Source organism: Panulirus ornatus, chromosome 13, assembly GCF_036320965.1.
Source record: "Panulirus ornatus isolate Po-2019 chromosome 13, ASM3632096v1, whole genome shotgun sequence".
In the NCBI taxonomy this organism is placed as follows: domain Eukaryota; kingdom Metazoa; phylum Arthropoda; class Malacostraca; order Decapoda; family Palinuridae; genus Panulirus; species Panulirus ornatus.
In genome coordinates, this window is record NC_092236.1 from 250,398 (window position 1) to 275,153 (window position 24,756).

Sequence of the window (24,756 nt, forward strand, 5' to 3'; positions counted from 1 at the left end):
TCACTGAGAACCAATCACTTTCCTCTCTTCCTACACGTACACATGCCTTACATCCTCGATAAAAACTTTTCACTGCTTCTAACAACTTGCCTCCCACACCATATATTCTTAATACCTTCCACAGAGCATCTCTATCAACTCTATCATATGCCTTCTCCAGATCCATAAATGCTACATACAAATCCATTTGCTTTTCTAAGTATTTCTCACATACATTCTTCAAAGCAAACACCTGATCCACACATCCTCTACCACTTCTGAAACCACAGTGCTCTTCCCCAATCTGATGCTCTGTACATGCCTTCACCCTCTCAATCAATATCCTCCCCTTATAATTTACCAGGAATACTCAACAAACTTATACCTCTGTAATTTGAGCACTCACTCTTATCCCCTTTGCCTTTGTACAATGACACTATGCACGCATTCCGCCAATCCTCAGGCACCTCACCATGAGTCATACATACATTAAATAACCTTACCAACCAGTCAACAATACAGTCACCCCCTTTTGTAATAAATTCCACTGCAATACCATCCAAACCTGCTGCCTTGCCGGCTTTCATCTTCCGCAAAGCTTTTACTACCTCTTCTCTGTTTACCAAATCATTTTCCCTAACCCTCTCACTTTGCACACCACCTCGACCAAAACACCCTATATCTGCCACTCTATCATCAAACACATTCGACAAACCTTCAAAATACTCACTCCATCTCTTTCTCACATCACCACTACTTGTTATCACCTCCCCATTTGCGCCCTTCACTGAAGTTCCCATGTGCTCCCTTGTCTTACGCACTTTATTTACCTCCTTCCAGAACATCTTTTTATCCTCCCTAAAATTTAATGATGCTCTCTCACCCCAACTCTCATTTGCCCTTTTTTTCACCTCTTGCACCTTTCTCTTAACCTCCTGTCTCTTTCTTTTATACATCTCCCACTCAATTTCATTTTTTCCCTGCAAAAATCGTCCAAATGCCTCTCTCTTCTCTTTCACTAATACTCTTACTTCTTCATCCCACCACTCACTACCCTTTCTAATCAACCCACCTCCCTCTCTTCTCATGCCACAAGCATCTTTTGCGCAGTTCATCACTGATTCCCTAAATACATCCCATTCCTCCCCCACTCCCCTTACTTCCATTGTTCTCACCTTTTTCCATTCTGTACTCAGTCTCTCCTGGTACTTCCTCACACAAGTCTCCTTCCCAAGCTCACTTACTCTCACCACCCTCTTCACCCCAACATTCACTCTTCTTTTCTGAAAACCCATACAAATCTTCACCTTTGTCTCCACAAGATAATGATCAGACATCCCTCCAGTTGCACCTCTCAGCACATTAACATCCAAAAGTCTCTCTTTCGCGCGCCTGTCGATTAACACGTAATCCAATAACGCTCTCTGGCCATCTCTCCTACTTACATAAGTATACTTATGTATATCTCGCTTTTTAAACCAGGTATTCCCAATCATCAGTCCTTTTTCAGCACATAAATCTACAAGCTCTTCACCATTTCCATTTACAACACTGAACACCTCATGTATACCAATTATTCCCTCAACTGCCACATTACTCACCTTTGCATTCAAATCACCCATCACTATAACCCGGTCTCGTGCATCAAAACCACTAACACACTCATTCAGCTGCTCCCAAAACACTTGCCTCTCATGATCTTTCTTCTCATGCCCAGGTGCATATGCACCAATAATCACCCATCTCTCTCCATCAACTTTCAGTTTTACCCATATTAATCGAGAATTTACTTTCTTACATTCTATCACATACTCCCACAACTCCTGTTTCAGGAGTATTGCTACTCCTACCCTTGCTCTTTTCCTCTCACTAACCCCTGACTTTACTCCCAAGACATTCCCAAACCACTCTTCCCCTTTACCCTTGAGCTTCGTTTCACTCAGAGCCAAAACATCCAGGTTCCTTTCCTGAAACATACTACCTATCTCTCCTTTTTTCACATCTTGGTTACATCAACACACATTTAGGCACCCTAATCTAAGCCTTCGAGGAGGATGAGCACTCCCCGCGTGACTCCTTCTTCTGTTTCCCATTTTAGAAAGTTAAAAAAATACAAGGATGGGAGGATTTCTGGCCCCCCTAGTCTCGTGCATCAAAACCACTAACACACTCATTCAGCTGCTCCCAAAACACTTGCCTCTCATGATCTTTCTTCTCAAGCCCAGGTGCATGTGCACCAATAATCACCCATCTCTCTCCATCCACTTTCAGTTTTACCCATATTAATCTAGAATTTACTTTCTTACACTCTATCACATACTTCAACAACTCCTGTTTCAGGAGTAGTGCTACTCCTTCCCATGCTCTTGTCTTCTCACTAACCCCTGACTTTACTCCCAAGACATTCCCAAACCACTCTTCCCCTTTACCCTTGAGCTTCGTTTCACTCAGAGCCAAAACATCCAGGTTCCTTTCCTCAAACATACTTCCTATCTCTCCTTTTTTCACATCTTGGTTACATCCACACACATTTAGACACCCCAGTCTGAGCCTTCGAGGAGGTCATAGTGATGGGTGATTTGAATGCAAATGTGAGTAATGTGGCAGTTGAGGGAATAATTGGTATACATGGGGTGTTCAGTGTTGTAAATTGAAATGGTGAAGAGCTTATAGATTTATGTGCTGAAAAAGGACTGATGATTGGGAATACCTGGTTTAAAAAGCGAGATATACATAAGTATACGTATGTAAGTAGGAGAGATGGCCAGAGAGCGTTATGGATTACGTGTTAATTGACAGGCGCGCGAAAGAGAGACTTTTGGATGTTAATGTGCTGAGAGGTGCAACTGGAGGGATGTCTGATCATTATCTTGTGGAGGCTAAGGTGAAGATTTGTATGGGTTTTCAGAAAAGAAGAGTGAATGTTGGGGTGAAGAGGGTGGTGAGAGTAAGTGAGCTTGGGAAGGAGACTTGTGTGAGGAAGTACCAGGAGAGACTGAGTACAGAATGGAAAAAGGTGAGAACACTGGAAGTAAGGGGAGTGGGGGAGTAATGGGTTGTATTTCGGGAGTCAGTGATGGATTACGCAAAAGATGCTTGTGGCATGAGAAGAGTGGGAGGTGGGTTGGTCAGAAAGGGTAGTGAGTGGTGGGATGAAGAAGTAAGATTATTAGTGAAAGAGAAGAGAGAGGCATTTGGACGATTTTTGCAGGGAAAAAATGCAATTGAGTGGGAGATGTATAAAAGAAAGAGACAGGAGGTCAAGAGAAATGTACAAGAGGTGAAAAAGAGGTTAAATGAGAGTTGGGGTGAGAGAGTGTCATTAAATTTTAGGGAGAATTAAAAGATGTTCTGGAAGGAGGTAAATAAAGTGCGTAAGACCAGGGAGCAAATGGGAACTTCAGTGAAGGGCGCAAATGGGGAGGTGATAACAAGTAGTGGTGATGTGAGAAGGAGATGGAGTGAGTATTTTGAAGGTTTGTTGAATGTGTTTGATGATAGAGTGGCAGATATAGGGTGTTTTGGTCGAGGTGGTGTGCAAAGTGAGAGGGTTAGGGAAAATGATTTAGTAAACAGAGAAGAGGTAGTAAAAGCTTTGCAAGGCAGCAGGTTTGGATGGTATTGCAGTGGAATTTATTAAAAAAGGGGGTGACTCTATTAATGACTGGTTGGTAAGGTTATTTAATGTATGTATGACTCATGGTGAGGTGCCTGAGGATTGGAGGAATGCGTGCATAGTGCCATTGTACAAAGGCAAAGGGGATAAGAGTGAGTGCTCAAATTACAGAGGTATAAGTTTGTTGAGTATTCCTGGTAAATTATATGGGAGGGTATTGATTGAGAGGGTGAAGGCATGTACATAGCATGAGATTGGGGAAGAGCAGTGTGGTTTCAAAAGTGGTAGAGGATGTGTGGATCAGGTGTTTGCTTTGAAGAATGTATGTGAGAAATACTTAGAAAAGCAAATGGATTTGTATGTAGCATTTATGGATCTGGAGAAGGCATATGATAGAGTTGATAGAGATGCTCTGTGGAAGGTATTAAGAATATATGGTGTTGGAGGCAAGTTGTTAGAAGCAGTGAAAAGTTTTTATGAAGGATGTAAGGCATGTGTACGTGTAGGAAGAGAGGAAAGTGATTGGTTCTCAGTGAATGTAGGTTTGCGGCAGGGGTGTGTTATGTCTCCATGGTTGTTTAATTTGTTTATGGATGGGGTTGTAAGGGAGGTAAATGCAAGAGTCCTGGAAAGAGGGGCAAGTATGAAGTCTGTTGGGGATGAGAGAGCTTGGGAAGTGAGTCAGTTGTTGTTCGCTGATGATACAGCGCTGGTGGCTGATTCATGTGAGAAACTGCAGAAGCTGGTGACTGAGTTTGGTAAAGTGTGTGGAAGAAGAAAGTTGAGAGTAAATGTGAATAAGAGCAAGGTTATTAGGTACAGTAGGGGTGAGGGTCAAGTCAATTGGGAGGTGAGTTTGAATGGAGAAAAACTGGAGGAAGTGAAGTGTTTTAGATATCTGGGAGTGGATCTGTCAGCGGATGGAACCATGGAAGCGGAAGTGGATCATAGGGTGGGGGAGGGGGCGAAAATTTTGGGAGCCTTGAAAAATGTGTGGAAGTCGAGAACACTATCTCGGAAAGCAAAAATGGGTATGTTTGAGGGAATAGTGGTTCCAACAATGTTGTATGGTTGCGAGGCGTGGGCTATGGATAGAGATGTGCGCAGGAGGATGGATGTGCTGGAAATGAGATGTTTGAGGACAATGTGTGGTGTGAGGTGGTTTGATCGAGTAAGTAACGTAAGGGTAAGAGAGATGTGTGGAAATAAAAAGAGCGTGGTTGAGAGAGCAGAAGAGGGTGTTTTGAAATGGTTTGGGCACATGGAGAGAATGAGTGAGGAGAGATTGACCAAGAGGATATATGTGTCGGAGGTGGAGGGAACGAGGAGAAGAGGGAGACCAAATTGGAGGTGGAAAGATGGAGTGAAAAAGATTTTGTGTGATCGGGGCCTGAACATGCAGGAGGGTGAAAGGAGGGCAAGAAATAGAGTGAATTGGAGTCATGTGGTATACAGGGGTTGACGTGCTGTCAGTGGATTGAAGCAAGGCATGTGAAGCGTCTGGGGTAAACCATGGAAAGCTGTGTAGGTATGTATATTTGCGTGTGTGGACGTGTGTATGTACATGTGTATGGGGGGGGGGGGTTGGGCCATTTCTTTCGTCTGTTTCATTGCGCTACCTCGCAAACGCGGGAGATAGCGACAAAGTATGAAAAAAAAAAAAAAAATATATATATATATATATATATATATATATATATATATATATATATATATATACATATATATTTTTTTTTTTCAAACTATTCGCAATTTCCCGCATTAGCGAGGTAGCATTAAGAACAGAGGACTGGGCCTTTTTTGGAATATCCTCACCTGGCCCCCTCTGTTCTTTCTTTTGGAAAATTAAAAAGAAATATATATATATATATTTTTTTTTTCCTTCTTTTGGAAAATTAAAAAAAAAAATATATATATATATATATATATATATATATATATATATATATTTTTTTTTTCTTTTTTTTTCATACTATTCGCCATTTCCCGCATTAGCGAGGTAGTGTTGAGAACAGAGGACTGGGCCCTTGAGGGAATATCCTCACCTGGGCCCCTTCTCTGTTCCCTCTTTTGGAAAATTAAAAAAAAAAAAGTGAGAGGGGAGGATTTCCAGCCCCCCGCTCCCTCCCCTTTTAGTCGACTTCTACGACACGCAGGGAATACGTGGGAAGAGAGAATGAGTGAGGAAAGATTGACCAAGAGGATATATGTGTCGGAGGTGGAGGGAACGAGGAGAAGTGGGAGACCAAATTGGAGGTGGAAAGGTGGAGTGAAAAATATTTTGAGTGATCGGGGCCTGAACATGCAGGAGGGTGAAAGGCGGGCAAGGAATAGAGTGAATTCGATCGATGTGGGATACTGGGGTTGAAGTGCTGTCAGTGGATTGAATCAGGGCATGTGAAGCGTCTGGGGTAAACCATGGAAAGTTGTGTGGGGCCTGGATGTGGAAAGGGAGCTGTGTTTTTGGGCATTTTTGCACGACAGCTAGAGACTGAGTGTGAACAAATGGGGCTTTGTTGTCTTTTCCTAGCGCTACCTCGCACACATGAGGGGGAAGGGGGATGGTTTCCATGTGTAGCGGGGTGGTGATGGGAATGAATAAAGGCAGACAATGTGAATTGTGTGCATGGGTATATATGTATGTGTCTGTGTGTGCATATATATGTGTGCATTAAGATGTATATGTATGTATATTTTCGTGTGTGGACGTGTATGTATATACATGTGTATGGGGGTGGGTTGGGCCATTTCTTTCGTCTGTTTCCTTGCGCTACCTCGCAAACGCGGGAGACAGCGACAAAGCAAAAAAAAAAAATAAATATATATATATATATATATATATATATATATATATATATATATATTATATATATATATATATATATATATATATATATATATATATATATATATATATATATGAGTTTTGTGCAAAGTGAGAGGGGTCAGGGAGAATATTTTGCTTAGGAGAGAAGGGGTAGTGAAAGATTGTGGAAGATGAAAGTTGGCAAGGCAGCAGTTTTGGATGGTATTGCTGTGGAATCTATTAAAAAAGGGGGTGACTTTTTTGTTGATTAGTTGGTAAGGATATTCAGTGTATGTATGGACCATGGTGAAGGGCCTGAGGATTGGCAGAATGCATGCATAGTGCCATTGTACAAAGGCAAAGAGGATAAAGGTGAATGTTCAAACTACATAGGCTTAAGTCTGTTGAGTATTCCTTGGAAATTATATGGGAGGATATTGATTGAGAGAGTGAAGGCATGACCATGCATCAGATTGGGGAAGAGCAGTGTGGTTTCAGAAGTGGTATAGGATTTGTGGATCTGGTGTTTGCTTTGAAGAATAAGTGAGAAATACTTAGAGAAATAGATGGATTTGTATGTAGCATTTATGGATCTTGAGAAGGTATGTGATAGGGTTGATAGAGATGTTTCGTGAAAGGATTTAAGAGTATATGGTATTGGAGGTAAGCTGCTAGAAGCGGTGAAAAGTTTTTGCCAAGGATGTAAGGCATGTGTGAGTAGGAAGAGAGGAGAGTGATTGGTTTCCAGTGGTGGTCGGTCTGCGTCAGGGATGTGTGATGTCCCCTTGGCTGTTTGATTTGCTTTTGGATTGGGTGGTTAGGGAGGTAAATGCAAGATTTTTGGAGAGGGGTGAGTATGCAGTCTGTTGGGATGAGAGAGTCTGGGAAGTGAGTCAGTTGTTGTTCGCTGATGATACAGCTCTTGTGGCTGATTCGAGTTAGAAACTGCATAAGTTGGTGACTGAGTTTGAAAAAGTGTGTGAAAGGAGAAAGTTGAGAGTAAATGTGAGTAAGAGCAAGGTTATTAGGTTCAGTAGGGCTGAGGGACACATTAGTTGGGATGTAAATTTGAATGGAGAAAGATTGGAGGAAGTGAAGTGTTTTAGATATCTGGGAGTGGACTTAGGAATAATTGGAACATGGAAGTGGAAGTGAGTCACAGGATGGGGGAGGGGGCAAAAGTTCTGGGGCAAATAAGAATGTGTGGAAGGAGAGAACATTATCTCAGAGAACAAAGTTATGTATGTTTGAAGGAATAGTGATTCCAACAATATTATATGGTTGTGAGGCATGGGCTATAGGTAGGTTTGTATGGAGGTGGGTGGATGTGTTGTAAATGAAATGTTTGAGGACAATATGTGGTGTGAGGTGGTTTGATTGAGTAAGTAATGAAAGGGTAAGAGAGATGTGTGGAGTTTAAAAGAGTGTGGTTGAGAGAGCAAAAGAGAGTGTGTTGAAGTGGTTTGGACATATGGAGAGAATGAGTGAGGAAAGATTGACAAAAAGGGTATATGTGTCAGAGGTAGAGGGAACAAAGAGAAGCAGGAAACCAAATTGGAGGTGGAAGGTTGGAGTGAAAATGATTTTGAGCAATCATGGCATAAACATACTGGAGGGTGAGAGGCATGCAAGGAATAGAGTGAATTGGAATGATGTGGTGTACTGGGGTCAATGTGCTGTCGGTCGACTAAACCAGGGCATGTGAAACATCTGGGGTAAACCATGGAAAGGTCTGTGGGTTTTGGATATGGATAGGGAGGTGTGGTTACGGTGCATTACGCATGACAGCTAGAGACTATGAAAAATTTGGCCGTTTTTGTCAATTTTCCTGGTGCTACCTTGTTGAAGCAGGGCAGTAGTGATGCTGTTTCCTGTGGATGAAGGAAAAAAGAATGTATATATATGTATGTTTATGTGTGTGTATGGGCATTTATGTATATATTTGTGTATATGAGTGAATGGGCCATTCTTCATCTGTTTCCTGGTGCTACCTCACTGACAAGGAAAACGGCGATCTAGTATGATAAATAGATGTAATAAATGAATAGTGTATGTATGTATATGTGCATGTATGTATATATGTTCATCTGTATCTCTTGATTCCTGTTCCATTCTGGAAGTCCTCAAAGGGGAGACCACAGCAATAGAGTCTTCATAAATGGTAAACTTTAGTGCCACCTCTTATCATTTACTACCTCACCTTTAACAGGCTACAGTGTTTGCAGAGGCTGAATGCATCTGCTGCATTATTATCTTACCCTCTTACATGCTGGATGACTGAATCATGTTATTGTGACATAAGTATCCTACCTCACTAATGTGGGAAATGGCAATCAGGTATATACAAAAAATTCATTATCCACCCCACCCCACAGGATGCAGTGTCACCATTTCCTGCATCAGCGAAATATTGCTAAGAAAAATACGTAGGAAGGCCACATCCACTCTCATCCATACCCTAGCTGTCATGTGTAAATGCACTGAAACCACAGCTCCCTGTCCACATTCAGGACCCAAAGACCTTTTCTTAGTTTACCCTTGACATTTCACATGCCCTGATTTAGTCCATTGATGGCATGTCGACCCCAGCATACCACATCGTTCCAATTCACTCTTTTCTTTGCATGCCCTACACCTTTCTACATGTTCAGGCCCCAATCACTCAAAATCTTTTTCACTATCCTTCCATCTCCAGTTTGGTTCCCCAGTTCTCCTTGTTTCCCCCACTTCTGATACATATATCCTCTTTGTCGACCTATCCTCCCTCATTCTCTCCATATGGCCAAACCATATCATCACACCTTCTTTTGCTCTCTCAACCAAACTCTTTATTCCCACTTATCTCTCTTACCCTTTCACAACTTAATCAAACCACCCCATTCCACATATTGTCAGTAGACATTTCATTTCCAACACATCCACCCTCCTCCACAATAACCCTTGCCTTTTAACCATATATTGTTTTTGGAACTACTATTCCTTAAAACATACCATTTTTGCCCTCCAAGTAACATTTTTTTTTTCCACACATTTTGCATTGCTTCCAGAACCTTCACCCCCTCCCCCATCCTATGACTCACTTCCACTTCCATGGTTCTATTCGCTGCCAGGCCCACTCCCAGATATCTAAAACACTTCACCTCCATTTTTTCTCCATTCATACTTACATCTCAACTAACTTGCCCCTCAACCCTGCTGAACCCAATAAACTTTCTTTTATTCACATTAACTCCCGACTTTCTTCTTTCACACACTCTGCCAGACTCAGTCACCAACCACTGCAGTTTCTCACTCAAATCAGCCAACAGTGCTATATCACTGGCGAACAACAACTGACTCACTTCCCAGGCCCTCTCATCCCCAACAGACTGCATACTCGCCCCTCTCTCCAAAATTCTTGTATTTACTTCTCTAACCACCTGATCCATAAACAAATTAAACAACCATGGGGACATCACACACCCCTACCGCAGACTGACCTTCACTGGGAATCAATCACTCTTCTCTGTTCTTACTTGTACATGTGCCTTACATCCTTGATACAAACTTTTCACTACTTGTCGCAGCTTACCTCTCACACCATATACTCTTAAGACCTTCCACATAGCATCTCTGTCAACCCTATCATATGCCTTCTCCAGATTCATAAATGCTACATACCAATCCATCTCTTTTTCTAGATATTTCTCATGCACATTCTTCAAGGCAAACACCTGATCCACACATCTACCATTTCTGAAACCACACTGCTCCTCTACAATCTGATGTTTTGTACATGCCTTCACCCTCTCAATCAATACCCTCCCATACAATCTTCCAAGAATACTCAACAGACTTATGCTTCTGTGGTTTGAACACTTACCTTTATCCCCTTTGCCTTTGTACAATGGCACTATACATGCACTCTGCCAATGCTCATACACTTCACCATGATCCATACATACATTGAATATCCTTACCAACCAGTTAACAACACAGTCACCCCCTTTCTTGATAAATTCAACTGCAATACCATCCAAACCCACTGCCTTACCAGATTTCATCATCCATAAGGCTTTCACCAACTCTTCTCTCTTAACCAAACCAGTCTTCCTGACCCTCTCACTTTGCACACCACCCCAACCAAAACACCCTACATCTGCCATTCTATCATCAAATACATTCAACAAACCTTCAAAATACTCTCTCCATCTTCTTCTTACTTCATCACTACCTGTTATCACTTTGCTCCTTGCCCCCTAATCTTATGTTCCAGTTGTTCTCTTGTCTTACACAAGTTATTTACCTGCTTCCAAAGCATCTTTTTATTCTACCTAAACTTTGATTATACTCTCACACCCCAACTCTAATTTGCCCACTTTTTTAACCCTTGCACCATCCTCTTGACCTCCTGCCACTTTCTTTTATACATCTCCCAGTCATTTGCACTCCTTCCTTGTAAGTGTTTATGTGCTCCTTCATTGTAATTATATATATATATATATCTTTTTCATATTTGTCGTTTCCTGCATTAGTGAGGCAGCATTGAGAACAGAAGACTGAGCCTTAGAGGGAATATCCTTACATGGCCCTCTTCTCTGTTCTCTGTTAATGAGATGGCCTTGACTTGGACCTCATTTGCCCATGCTGTCTCAGTTAATATAAGGAAAATAAATGTTATTCATTTCAGCTGCTTTTTTTTTTTGTTATTCCTTGAGGAGGTAAGGTTCCATTCTCATAATCTTGCAAAATGATAATGTAACAATTTTAATGATCTTTCTCTTATTATACTGTTATTTGCATTCTGTTATTTGCATGTCTGGGGAGTAAAGTCAGGGGTTAGTGAGAGGACAAGAGCAAGGGAAGGAGTAGCAATACTCCTGAAACAGGAGTTGTGGGAGTATGTGATAGAATGTAAGAAAGTAAATTCTCGATTAATATGGGTAAAACTGAAAGTTGATGGAGAGAGGTGGGTGATTATTGGTGCATATGCACCTGGGCATGAGAAGAAAGATCATGAGAGGCAAGTGTTTTGGGAGCAGCTGAATGAGTGTGTTAGTGGTTTTGATGCACGAGACCGGGTTATAGTGATGGGTGATTTGAATGCAAAGGTGAGTAATGTGGCAGTTGAGGGAATAATTGGTATACATGGGGTGTTCAGTGTTGTAAATGGAAATGGTGAAGAGCTTGTAGATTTATGTGCTGAAAAAGGACTGATGATTGGGAATACCTGGTTTAAAAAGCGAGATATACATAAGTATACTTATGTAAGTAGGAGAGATGGCCAGAGAGCGTTATTGGATTACGTGTTAATTGACAGGCGTGCGAAAGAGAGACTTTTGGATGTTAATGTGCTGAGAGGTGCAACTGGAGGGATGTCTGATCATTATCTTGTGGAGGCTAAGGTGAAGATTTGTATGGGTTTTCAGAAAAGAAGAGTGAATGTTGGGGTGTAGAGGGTGGTGAGAGTAAGTGAGCTTGGGAAGGAGACCTGTGTGAGGAAGTACCAGGAGAGACTGAGTACAGAATGGAAAAAGGTGAGAACAATGGAAGTAAGGGGAGTGGGGGAGGAATGGGATGTATTTAGGGAATCAGTGATGGATTGCGCAAAAGATGCTTGTGGCATGAGAAGAGTGGGAGGTGGGTTGATTAGAAAGGGTAGTGAGTGGTGGGATGAAGAAGTAAGAGTATTAGTGAAAGAGAAGAGAGAGGCATTTGGACGATTTTTGCAGGGAAAAAATGCAATTGAGTGGGAGATGTATAAAAGAAAGAGACAGGAGGTCAAGAGAAAGGTGCAAGAGGTGAAAAAAAAGGGCAAATGATAGTTGGGGTGAGAGTATCATTAAATTTTAGGGAGAATAAAAAGATGTTCTGGAAGGAGGTAAATAAAGTGCGTAAGACAAGGGAGCAAATGGGAACTTCAGTGAAGGGCGCAAATGTTGAGGTGATAACAAGTAGTGGTGATGTGAGAAGGAGATGGAGTGAGTATTTTGAAGGTTTGTTGAATGTGTTTGATGATAGAGTGGCAGATATAGGGTGTTTTGGTCGAGGTGGTGTGCAAAGTGAGAGGGTTAGGGAAAATGATTTGGTAAACAGAGAAGAGGTAGTGAAAGCTTTGCGGAAGATGAAAGCCGGCAAGGCAGCAGGTTTGGATGGTATTGCAGTGGAATTTATTAAAAAAGGGGGTGACTGTATTGTTGACTGGTTGGTAAGGTTATTTAATGTATGTATGACTCATGGTGAGGTGCCTGAGGATTGGCGGAATGCGTGCATAGTGCCATTGTACAAAGGCAAAGGGGATAAGAGTGAGTGCTCAAATTACAGAGGTATAAGTTTGTTGAGTATTCCTGGTAAATTATATGGGAGGGTATTGATTGAGAGGGTGAAGGCATGTACAGAGCATGAGATTGGGGAAGAGCAGTGTGGTTTCAGAAGTGGTAGAGGATGTGTGGATCAGGTGTTTGCTTTGAAGAATGTATGTGAGAAATACTTAGAAAAGCAAATTGATTTGTATGTAGCATTTATGGATCTGGAGAAGGCATATGATAGAGTTGATAGAGATGCTCTGTGGAAGGTATTAAGAATATATGGTGTGGGAGGCAAGTTGTTAGAAGCAGTGAAAAGATTTTATCGAGGATGTAAGGCATGTGTACGTGTAGGAAGAGAGGAAAGTGATTGGTTCTCAGTGAATGTAGGTTTGCGGCAGGGGTGTGTGATGTCTCCATGGTTGTTTAATTTGTTTATGGATGGGGTTGTTAGGGAGGTGAATGCAAGAGTTTTGGAAAGAGGAGCAAGTATGAAGTCTGTTGGGGATGAGAGAGCTTGGGAAGTGAGTCAGTTGCTGTTTGCTGATGATACAGCGCTGGTGGCTGATTCATGTGAGAAACTGCAGAAGCTGGTGACTGAGTTCGGTAAAGTGTGTGGAAGAAGAAAGTTAAGAGTAAATGTGAATAAGAGCAAGGTTATTAGGTACAGTAGGGTTGAGGGTCAAGTCAATTGGGAGGTGAGTTTGAATGGAGAAAAACTGGAGGAAGTGAAGTGTTTTAGATATCTGGGAGTGGATCTGGCAGCGGATGGAACCATGGAAGCGGAAGTGGATCATAGGGTGGGGGAGGGGGCGAAAATTCTGGGGGCCTTGAAGAATGTGTGGAAGTCGAGAACATTATCTCGGAAAGCAAAAATGGGTATGTTTGAAGGAATAGTGGTTCCAACAATGTTGTATGGTTGCGAGGCGTGGGCTATGGATAGAGTTGTGCGCAGGAGGATGGATGTGCTGGAAATGAGATGTTTGAGGACAATGTGTGGTGTGAGGTGGTTTGATCGAGTGAGTAACGTAAGGGTAAGAGAGATGTGTGGAAATAAAAAGAGCGTGGTTGAGAGAGCAGAAGAGGGTGTTTTGAAGTGGTTTGGGCACATGGAGAGAATGAGTGAGGAAAGATTGACCAAGAGGATATATGTGTCGGAGGTGGAGGGAACGAGGAGAAGAGGGAGACCAAATTGGAGGTGGAAAGATGGAGTGAAAAAGATTTTGTGTGATCGGGGCCTGAACATGCAGGAGGGTGAAAGGAGGGTAAGGAATAGAGTGAATTGGAGCGATGTGGTATACCGGGGTTGACGTGCTGTCAGTGGATTGAATCAAGGCATGTGAAGCGTCTGGGGTAAACCATGGAAAGCTGTGTAGGTATGTATATTTGCGTGTGTGGACGTATGTATATACATGTGTATGGGGGGGGGTTGGGCCATTTCTTTCGTCTGTTTCCTTGCGCTACCTCGCAAACGCGGGAGACGGCGACAAAGTATAATAAAAATAAAATAAATATTGCATTCAGACTAATGTCATGCCTGTAGCTTTTTCTCCATACATTCAGTATTATTGTATAATGGTTGTAGGCTTGATCTTAAATGCTATTTAGAGTTTATTTGCTGTTAAAAGTGGTTTTGTGGTGGGTTATGACTTTCCTGCTTAGTTCTTTTAGCAGGTAGTCTCATCATATTAACTGTTCTGACATGCTATTTAAATTTTTTCCTCTGATTTTAACTTTTACCTTTATAAGTACGATCATGATTTACTGTTTAAAGGCTGTGATGAGTGTGACAAGACCTCACAGTGAAGTCTTTCTTGTAATTCGGATTGAGAAAGTTCTTCAGGGGTCCATCAATCAGACAGTGGAACCATATCTCAAGACTATGGACTCCAAAGGCATCCAGAAACTGCAGAGGATTATCAAAACATGCTGCCACAGGTATTAGGTATAAGTCATTTATTATGATGATTTCACATGTTTCATTTCTTGTAATACAACAGTCTATAAATATACTTTGATCAAAAGTAAATATTGATTTTCCTTAATTGTTAATGGAAGCAGAGTCTAGAATGGTGCTTACACTCCCTTAATGACATTTTTTTTTTCACTGTGCAATTCACTTGGTGGTCTTGTACACATTTTCAGATTCATCACTATTCTTCCAAGAATGCTGCCTCTGTGTCTTGTCATTTATTTCCATATACCTTTCCGTTATTTTCCTGATTCCATACCTTTTTACTCAACTGTGCAAAATTGACTGGGTGATGCACATTTGATTAGATAATGTGTACTTGTTTTGTCTTGTACTTTTGATCAGTAAGACTGATAACAGGTTTTTCATGACTGGTTGAAGGCAGTAATTATTCCTCTCTTTTGAGGAGAGGAGGAGTAAAAGTTTTTGTAAGAATGACAGAGAAATAAGTCTTTTTAATGTAGCATGGTGTCTATAAGGATAGGGATTGATCATGTTAAAAGGATTAGCAAACCCCTTGTTCATGAAGAAAGAGATGTGATTATAGTAAGTACTGTGTACCTATGAGTTCTTACCTACAATGAGATTTTACCAGAATGGCAATGCTGGTGCATATTTCTCACCAATGAAGGAACAATCAGGGTGGTAAATGGAGCAGTGAAGTACTCACTTCTTAGAGATAGTAAAGTACTGATCTATCTGTCTATATATCTGATGCTCACCAATTAAGGATCAATCAGGATGGTATATGGAGCAGTGAGACACTCACTTCTTAGAGATAGTAAAGTACTGATCTGTTTGTCAATATTTCTGATGCTCATTCCCTCGGGGCACTTCCGTAAGGGGGTAGCCTTTGCAAAAGTCTTCATAACTGGGGAACTCCAGTGCCTCTTCATCAGCGCCTCATCCTAAACAGGCCACTGGCAAAGGGCAATTGTAGCATAATGTTGTCTAAGGCTTCTACCTAATGTTCCTACTGACTATATCTATGTCTACCCAATGCTCTTGCTTAGTGTTCCAACCTGCTATTTCTGCCAAATGCTCCTGCATAATGTTCCAACCCACTGTTTCTATGTAGTGTTTCTTCCTAATGCTCCAACCTACTACTTCTATCCATTGTTCCTACCATTTTGCCAAAAGGCAGGTTAGCGCATAGTTTTCACTGCAGGAAAATCTAGAGTGACAAAGGATGAGTTGTGTGAATTAAGAGTTGGCAAGTGTTATGTGTGACAAGGAGGGATTATGTGTTTATGGACAGAATGCCTGCAATCCATGTCTGGGCAAGGCAGGAAGAAAAGGTAGTATAGTATGCATTCTGTTGTGGATGAGAGGGCTTGGGAAGTGAGCCAGTTGTTGTTCACTGATGATACAGTGCTGGTGGCTGATTTGGGTGAGAAACTGCAGAAGTTGATGACTGAGTTTGGTAAAGTGTGTGAAAGAAGAAAGTTGAAAGTAAGTTTGAATAAAAGCAAGGTTATTAGGTTCAGTAGGGTTAAGGGACAAGTTAACTGGGAGATACATTTGAAGGGAGAAAAACTGGAGGAAATGAAGTGTTTTAGATATCTTGGAGTGATCTTGCAGCAGATAGAACTATGGAAGCAGAAGTGAGTCACAGGGTGGGAGAGCAGGCAAAGGTTCTGGGAGCATTGAAGAATGTGTGGAAGGTGAAAACATTATCTCGAAGAGGAAAAATGGGTATGTTTGAAGGAATAGTGGTTCCAGTAATGTTATATGGTTGCAAGGCATGGGCTATACATAGGGTTGTGTGGAGGAGGGTGGATGTGTTGGAAATGTAATGTTTGAGGACGATATGTGGTATGAGGTGGTTTGATCGAGTAAGTAATGAAGGTTAAGAGAGATGTGTGGTAATAAAAAGAGTGTGGTTGAGAGAGCAAAAGAGGGTGTGTTGAAATGGTTTGGTCACATGGAGAGAATGCATGAGAAAAGATTGACAAAGAGGATATAAGCATCAGAGGTGGAAGGAAGAAGAAGAAGCAGGAGACCAAATTGGAGGTGGAAGGATGGAGTGAAAAAGATTTTGAGTGATTGGAGCCTGAACATACAGGAGGGTGAAAGGCATGCAAGGAATAGAGTGAATTGGAACGATGTGGTATACTGGGGTCAACATGCTGTCATTGGATTGAACCAGGGCATGTGAAGCATCCGAGGTAAGCCATGGAAAGGTCTGTGCGGCCTGGATGTGGAAAGGAAGCTCTGGTTTCGCTGCATTGCACATGACAGCTAAAGACTGAGTGTGAACAGATGTGGCCTTTTTTGTCTTTTCCTGGCACTACCTCACTGGTTGGGGGGGGCAGTGCTGTTTCATGTGTGGAGGGGTGGCAACAGGAATGGATGAAGGCAGCAAGTATGAATATGCATATGTGTATATATGTATATGTCTACGTATGTACATGTTGAAATGTATATATTTTTTTTTTCTTATTTTGCTTTGTTGCTGTCTCCAGCGTCAGCGAGGTAGCGCAAGGAAACAGACAAAAGAAATGGCCCAACCCACCCACATACACATGTATATACATACATGTCCACACATGCAAATATGCATACTTATACATCTCAATGTATACCTATATATACACACACAGACATATACATATATACACATGTACATAATTCATACTGTCTGCCTTTATTCATTCCCATCGCCACCCCGCCACACATGAAATAGCATCCCCCTCCCCCCAAATGTGCGCGAGGTAGCGCTAGGAAAAGACAACAAAGGCCATATTCGTTTACACTCAGTCTCTAGCTGTCATGTAATAATGCACCGAAACCACAGCTCCCTTTCCACATACAGGCCCCACAGAACTTTCCATGGTTTACCCCAGACGCTTCACATGCCCTGGTTCAATTCATTGACAGTACATCGACCCCGGTATACCACATCGTTCCAATTCACTCTATTCCTTGCACTCATTTTACCCTCCTGCATGTTCAGGCCCCAATCACTCAAAATCTTTTTCACTCCATCTTTCCACCTCCAATTTGGTCTCCCACTTCTCCTCGTTCCCTCCACCTCTGACACGTATATCCTCTTGGTCAATATTTCCTCACTCATTCTCTCCATATGACCAAACCATTTCAAAACACCCTCTTCTGCTCTCTCAACCACACTCTTTTTCTTACCACACATCTCTCGTACCCTATTATTACTTACTCGATCAAACCATCTCACACCACATATTGTCCTAAAACATCTCCTTTCCAGCACATCCACCCTCCTGCGCACAACTCTATCCATAGCCCACACCTCGCAACCATATATCATTGTTGGAACCACTATTCCTTCAAACATACCCATTTTTGCTTTCCAAGACAATGTTCTCGACTTCCATACATTCTTCAACGCTCCCAGAACTTTCGCCCCCTCCCCCACCCTATGATTCACTTCCACTTCCATGGTTCCATCTGCTGCCAAATCCACTCCCAGATATCTAAAACACTTCACTTCCTACAGTTTTACTCCATTTAGAGTTACCTCCCACTTGACTTGACCCTCAACCCTACTGTACCTAATAACCTTGCTTTTATTCACATTTAGTCTCAGCTTTCTTCTTTCACACACTTTACCAAACTCAGTCACCAGCTTCTGCAGTTTCTCACATGAATCAGCCACCAGCACCGTATCATCAGTGAACAACAACTGACTCACCTCCCAAGCTCTCTCATCCAGAACAAACTGCTTACTTGCCCCTCTTTCCAAAACTCTTTCATTCACCTCCCTAAGAACCCCATCCATAAACAAATTAAACAACCATGGAGACATCACACACCCCTGCCGCAAACCTACATTCACTGAGAACCAATCACTTTCCTCTCTTCCTACACGTACACATGCCTTACATCCTCGATAAAAACTTTTCACTGCTTCTAACAATTTGCCTCCCACACCATATATTCTTAATACCTTCCACAGAGCATCTCTATCACCTCTATCATATACCTTCTCCAGATCCATAAATGCTACATACAAATCCATTTGCTTTTCTAAGTATTTCTCACATACATTCCTCAAAGCAAACACCTGATCCACACATCCTCTACCACTTCTGAAACCACACTGCTCTTCCCCAATCTGATGCTCTGTACATGCTTTCACCCTCTCAATCAATATTTATTTATTTATTTTGCTTTGTCGCTGCCTCCCGCGTTTGCGAGGTAGCGCAAGGAAACAGACGAAAGAAAAGGCACAACCCACCCCTATACACAATGTACACACACACACACACGCCCACACACGCAAATATGCATACCTATACATCTCAATGTACACATATATATACACACACAGACACATACATATATACCCATGCACACAATTCACACTGTCTGCCCCTATTCATTCCCATCGCCACCTCACCACACATGGAATACCATCCCCCTCCCCCTCCATGTGTGCGAGGTAGCGCTAGGAAAAGACAACAAAGGCCCCATTTGTTCACACTCAGTCTCCAGCTGTCACGCAATAATGCCCGAAACCACAGCTCCCTTTCCACATCCAGGCCCCACAGAACTTTCCATGGTTTACCCCACACGCTTCACATGCCCTGATTCAATCCACTGACAGCATGTCAACCCCGGTATACCACATCGATCCAATTCACTCTATTCCTTGCCCTCCTTTCACCCTCCTGCATGTTCAGGCCCCGATCACACAAAATCTTTTTCACTCCATCTTTCCACCTCCAATTTGGTCTCCCACTTCTCCTCGTTCCCTCCACCTCCGACACATATATCCTCTTGGTCAATCTTTCCTCACTCATTCTCTTCATGTGCCCAAACCATTTCAAAACACCCTCTTCTGCTCTCTCAACCAAGATCTTTTTATTTCCACACATCTCCCTTACCCTTACATTACTTACGCGATCAAACCACCTCACACCACGCATTGTCCTCAAACATCTCATTTCCAGCACATCCACCCTTCTGCACACAACTCTATCCATAGCCCACGCCTCGCAACCATACAACATTGTTGGAACCACTATTCCTTCAAACATACCCATTTTTGCTTTCCGAGATAATGTTCTCGACTTCCACACATTCTTCAAGGCTCCCAGAATTTTCGCCCCCTCCCCCACCCTATGATTCACTTCCGCTTCCATGGTTCCATCCGCTGCCAGATCCACTCCCAGATATCTAAAACACTTTACTTCCTCCAGTTTTTCTCCAATCAAACTTACCTCCCAATTGACTTGACCCTCAACCCTACTGTACCTAATAACCTTGCTCTTATTCACATTTACTCTTAACTTTCTTCTTTCACACACTTTACCAAACTCAGTCACCAGCTTCTGCAGTTTCTCACATGAATCAGCCAACAGCACTGTATCATCAGCGAACAACAACTGACTCACTTCCCAAGCTCTCTCACCCACAACAGACTTCATACTTGCCCCTCTTTCCAAAACTCTTGCATTCACCTCCCTAACAACCCCATCCATAAACAAATTAAACAACCATGGAGACATCACACACCCCTGCCGCAAACCTACATTCACTGAGAACCAATCACTTTCCTCTCTTCCTACACGTACACATGCCTTCCATCCTCAATAAAAACTTTTCACTGCTTCTAACAACTTGCCTCCGACACCATATATTCTTAAAACCTTCCACAGAGCATCTCTATCAACTCTATCATATGCCTTCTCCAGATCCATAAATGCTACATACAAATCCATTTGCTTTTCTAAGTATTTCTCACATACATTCTTCAAAGCAAACACCTGATCCACACATCCTCTACCACTTCTGAAACCACACTGCTCTTCCCCAATCTGATGCTCTGTACATGCCTTCACCCTCTCAATCAATACCCTCCCATATAATTTACCAGGAATACTCAACAAACTTATACCTCTGTAATTTGAGCACTCACTCTTATCCCCTTTGCCTTTGTACAATGGCACTATGCAAGCATTCCGCCAATCCTCAGGCACTTCACCATGAATCATACATACATTAAATAACCTTACCAACCAGTCAACAATACATAAATGGTATTGCAGTGGAATTTATTAAAAAAGGGGGTGACTGTATTGTTGACTGGTTGGTAAGGTTATTTAATGTATGCATGACTCATGGTGAGGTGCCTGAGGATTGGCGGAATGTGTGCATAGTGCCATTGTACAAAGGCAAAGGGGATAAGAGTGAGTGCTCAAATTACAGAGGTATAAGTTTGTTGAGTATTCCTGGTAAATTATATGGGAGGGTATTGATTGAGAGGGTGAAGGCATGTACAGAGCATGAGATTGGGGAAGAGCAGTGTGGTTTCAGAAGTGGTAGAGGATGTGTGGATCAGGTGTTTGCTTTGACGAATGTATGTGAGAAATACTTAGAAAAGCAAATTGATTTGTATGTAGCATTTATGGATCTGGAGAAGGCATATGATGGAGTTGATAGAGATGCTCTGTGGAAGGTATTAAGAATATATGGTGTGGGAGGCAAGTTGTTAGAAGCAGTGAAAAGTTTTTATCGAGGATGTAAGGCATGTGTACGTGTAGGAAGAGAGGAAAGTGATTGGTTCTCAGTGAATGTAGGTTTGCGGCAGGGGTGTGTGATGTCTCCATGGTTGTTTAATTTGTTTATGGATGGGGTTGTTAGGGAGGTGAATGCAAGAGTTTTGGAAAGAGGGGCAAGTATGAAGTCTGTTGGGGATGAGAGAGCTTGGGAAGTGAGTCAGTTGTTGTTCGCTGATGATACAGCGCTGGTGGCTGATTCATGTGAGAAACTGCAGAAGCTGGTGACTGAGTTTGGTAAAGTGTGTGAAAGAAGAAAGTTAAGAGTAAATGTGAATAAGAGCAAGGTTATTAGGTACAGTAGGGTTGAGGGTCAATTCAATTGGGAGGTGAGTTTGAATGGAGAAAAACTGGAGGAAGTGAAGTGTTTTAGATATCTGGGAGTGGATCTGGCAGCGGATGGAACCATGGAAGCGGAAGTGGATCATAGGGTGGGGGAGGGGGCGAAAATTCTGGGAGCCTTGAAGAATGTGTGGAAGTCAAGAACATTATCTCGGAAAGCAAAAATGGGTATGTTTGAAGGAATAGTGGTTCCAACAATGTTGTATGGTTGCGAGGCGTGGACTATGGATAGAGTAGTGCACAGGAGGATGGATGTGCTGGAAATGAGATGTTTGAGGACAATGTGTGGTGTGAGGTGGTTTGATCGAGTAAGTAACGTAAGGGTAAGAGAGATGTGTGGAAATAAAAAGTGCGTGGTTGAGAGAGCAGAAGAGGGTGTTTTGAAATGGTTTGGTCACATGGAGAGAATGAGTGAGGAAAGATTGACCAAGAGGATATATGTGTCGGAGGTGGAGGGAACAAGGAGAAGAGGGAGACCAAATTGGAGGTGGAAAGATGGAGTGAAAAAGATTTTGTGTGATCGGGGCCTGAACATGCAGGAGGGTGAAATGAGGGCAAAGAATAGAGTGAATTGGAGCGATGTGGTATACTGGGGTTGACGTGCTGTCAGTGGATTGAATCAAGGCATGTGTATGGGGGTAGGTTGGGCCATTTCTTTCGTCTGTTTCCTTGCGCTACCTCGCAAACGCGGGAGACAGCGACAAAGCAAAAAAAAAAAAAAAAAAAAAAAAAAATGTCTCATGGTGAGGTGCCTGAGGATTGGCGGAATGCTTGCATAGTGCCATTGTACAAAGGCAAAGGGGATAAAATTACAGAGATATAAGTTTGTTGAGTATTCCTGGGAAATTATATGGGAGGGTATTGATTGAGAGGGTGAAGGCATGTACAGAGCATCAGATTGGGGGAGAGCAGTGTGGTTTCAGAAGTGATAGAGGATTTGTTTTTCTAAGTATTTCTCATGTACATTCTTCAAAGCAAACACCTGATCCACACATCCTCTACCACTTCTGAAACCACACTGCTCTTCCCCAGTCTGATGCTCTGTACGTGCTTTTACCCTCTCAATCAATACCTTTCCAGATATTTTCTTAGGAATACTCAACAAACTTATATCTCTGTAATTTGAACACTCACCTTTATCCCCTTTGCCTTTGTGCAATGGCACTATGCATGCATTTTGCCAATCATCAGGAACTTCACCATGATCCATACATACATTTAATATCCTTACCAACCAATCAACAACACATTCACCTCATTATTCATAAATTCCACTGCGGTACCATCCAAACCTGCCGCCTTACCAGCTTTCATCTTCTGCAAAGCTTTCACTACCTCTTCTCTGTTTATCAAACCATTCTCCCTGACCTTCACACTTCGCACACCACCTTGAAAAAAAACACTCTATATCTGCCGCTCTATCATCAAACACATTCAACAGACCTTCAAAATACTTTCTCCATCTCCTTCTCACTTCATCACTATTTGTTATCATTTCCCCACTTGCTCCTTTCACCGATGTTCCCATTTGTTCTCTTGTCATGCACACATTATTTACCTCCTTCCAAAAATCTTTTTATTCTCCCTAAAATTCACTGATACTCTCTCACCCCAACTCTCATTTGCCCTGTTTTTCAACTCTAGCACCTTTCTCTTGACCTCTTGCCACTTTCTTTTGTACATCTCCCAGTCATTTGCACTACTTCCCTGCAAATATCATCCAAACACCTCTCTTTTCACTTTCATTAACAATCTTACTTCTTCATCCCGCCACTCACAATCCTTTCTAGTCTGCCCATCTCCCACCTTTCTCACACTGCATGCATCTTTTGCACAAGCCGTCACTGCTTCCCTAAATACATTCCATTCCTCCCCGCTCCCCTTACGCCATGTGCTCTCACCCTTTGCCATTCTACACTCAGTCTCTCCTGATACTTCCTCACTCAGGTCTCCTTTCCAAGCTCACTTACTCTTACCACTCTCTTCTCCCCAACATTCTCTCTTCTTTTCTGAAAGCCTCTACAAGTCTCCACCTTCTGCTCCAGCTGTCCCTCTGAGCACATTAACTTCCAAAAGTCTCTTTTACACGCTTATCAATTAACACGTAGTCCAGTAATGCCCTTTGACCATCTCTCTGACTCGCATATGTATACTTATGTTTTTTTTTTTTTTTTTTTTTTTTTTTTTTTTTGCCGCTGTCTCCCGCGTTTGCGAGGTAGCGCAAGGAAACAGACGAAAGAAATGGCCCAACCCACCCCCATACACATGTATATACATACGTCCACACACGCAAATATACATACCTACACAGCTTTCCATGGTTTACCCCAGACGCTTCACATGCCCTGATTCAATCCACTGACAGCACGTCAACCCCGGTATACCACATCGCTCCAATTCACTCTATTCCTTGCCCTCCTTTCACCCTCCTGCATGTTCAGGCCCCGATCACACAAAATCTTCTTCACTCCATCTTTCCACCTCCAATTTGGTCTCCCTCTTCTCCTCGTTCCCTCCACCTCCGACACATATATCCTCTTGGTCAATCTTTCCTCACTCATTCTCTCCATGTGCCCAAACCATTTCAAAACACCCTCTTCTGCTCTCTCAACCACGCTCTTTTTATTTCCACACATCCCTCTTACCCTTACGTTACTTACTCGATCAAACCACCTCACACCACACATTGTCCTCAAACATCTCATTTCCAGCACATCCATCCTCCTGCGCACCACTCTATCCATAGCCCACGCCTCGCAACCATACAACATTGTTGGAACCACTATTCCTTCAAACATACCCATTTTTGCTTTCCGAGATAATGTTCTCGACTTCCACACATTCTTCAAGGCTCCCAGAATTTTCGCCCCCTCCCCCACCCTATGATCCACTTCCGCTTCCATGGTTCCATCCGCTGCCAGATCCACTCCCAGATATCTAAAACACTTCACTTCCTCCAGTTTTTCTCCATTCAAACTCACCTCCCAATTGACTTGACCCTTCACCCTCTCAATCAATACCCTCCCATATAAATACCCTCCCATATAAATACCCTTACCAACCAGTCAACAATACAGTCAACCCCTTTTTTAATAAATTCCACTGCAATACCATCCAAACCTGCTGCCTTGCCGGCTTTCATCTTCCGCAAAGCTTTTACTACCTCTTCTCTGTTTACCAAATCCTTTTCCCTAACCCTCTCACTTTGCACACCACCT

The 24,756-nt window shown here is 42.4% G+C and overlaps 1 protein-coding gene across 1 annotated transcript in view; it reads left to right on the top strand.

Annotated features, from left to right (window-relative positions):
- Ziz (dedicator of cytokinesis protein Ziz) overlaps nucleotides 1–24,756 on the top strand; it is a 526,511-nt gene that overhangs the window by 161,527 nt on the left and 340,228 nt on the right. The window contains exon 12 of the mRNA XM_071669140.1: nucleotides 14,460–14,623. Within this exon, the coding sequence (XP_071525241.1) occupies nucleotides 14,460–14,623 (164 nt within the window). The remainder of the gene's footprint in view (nucleotides 1–14,459; nucleotides 14,624–24,756) is intronic.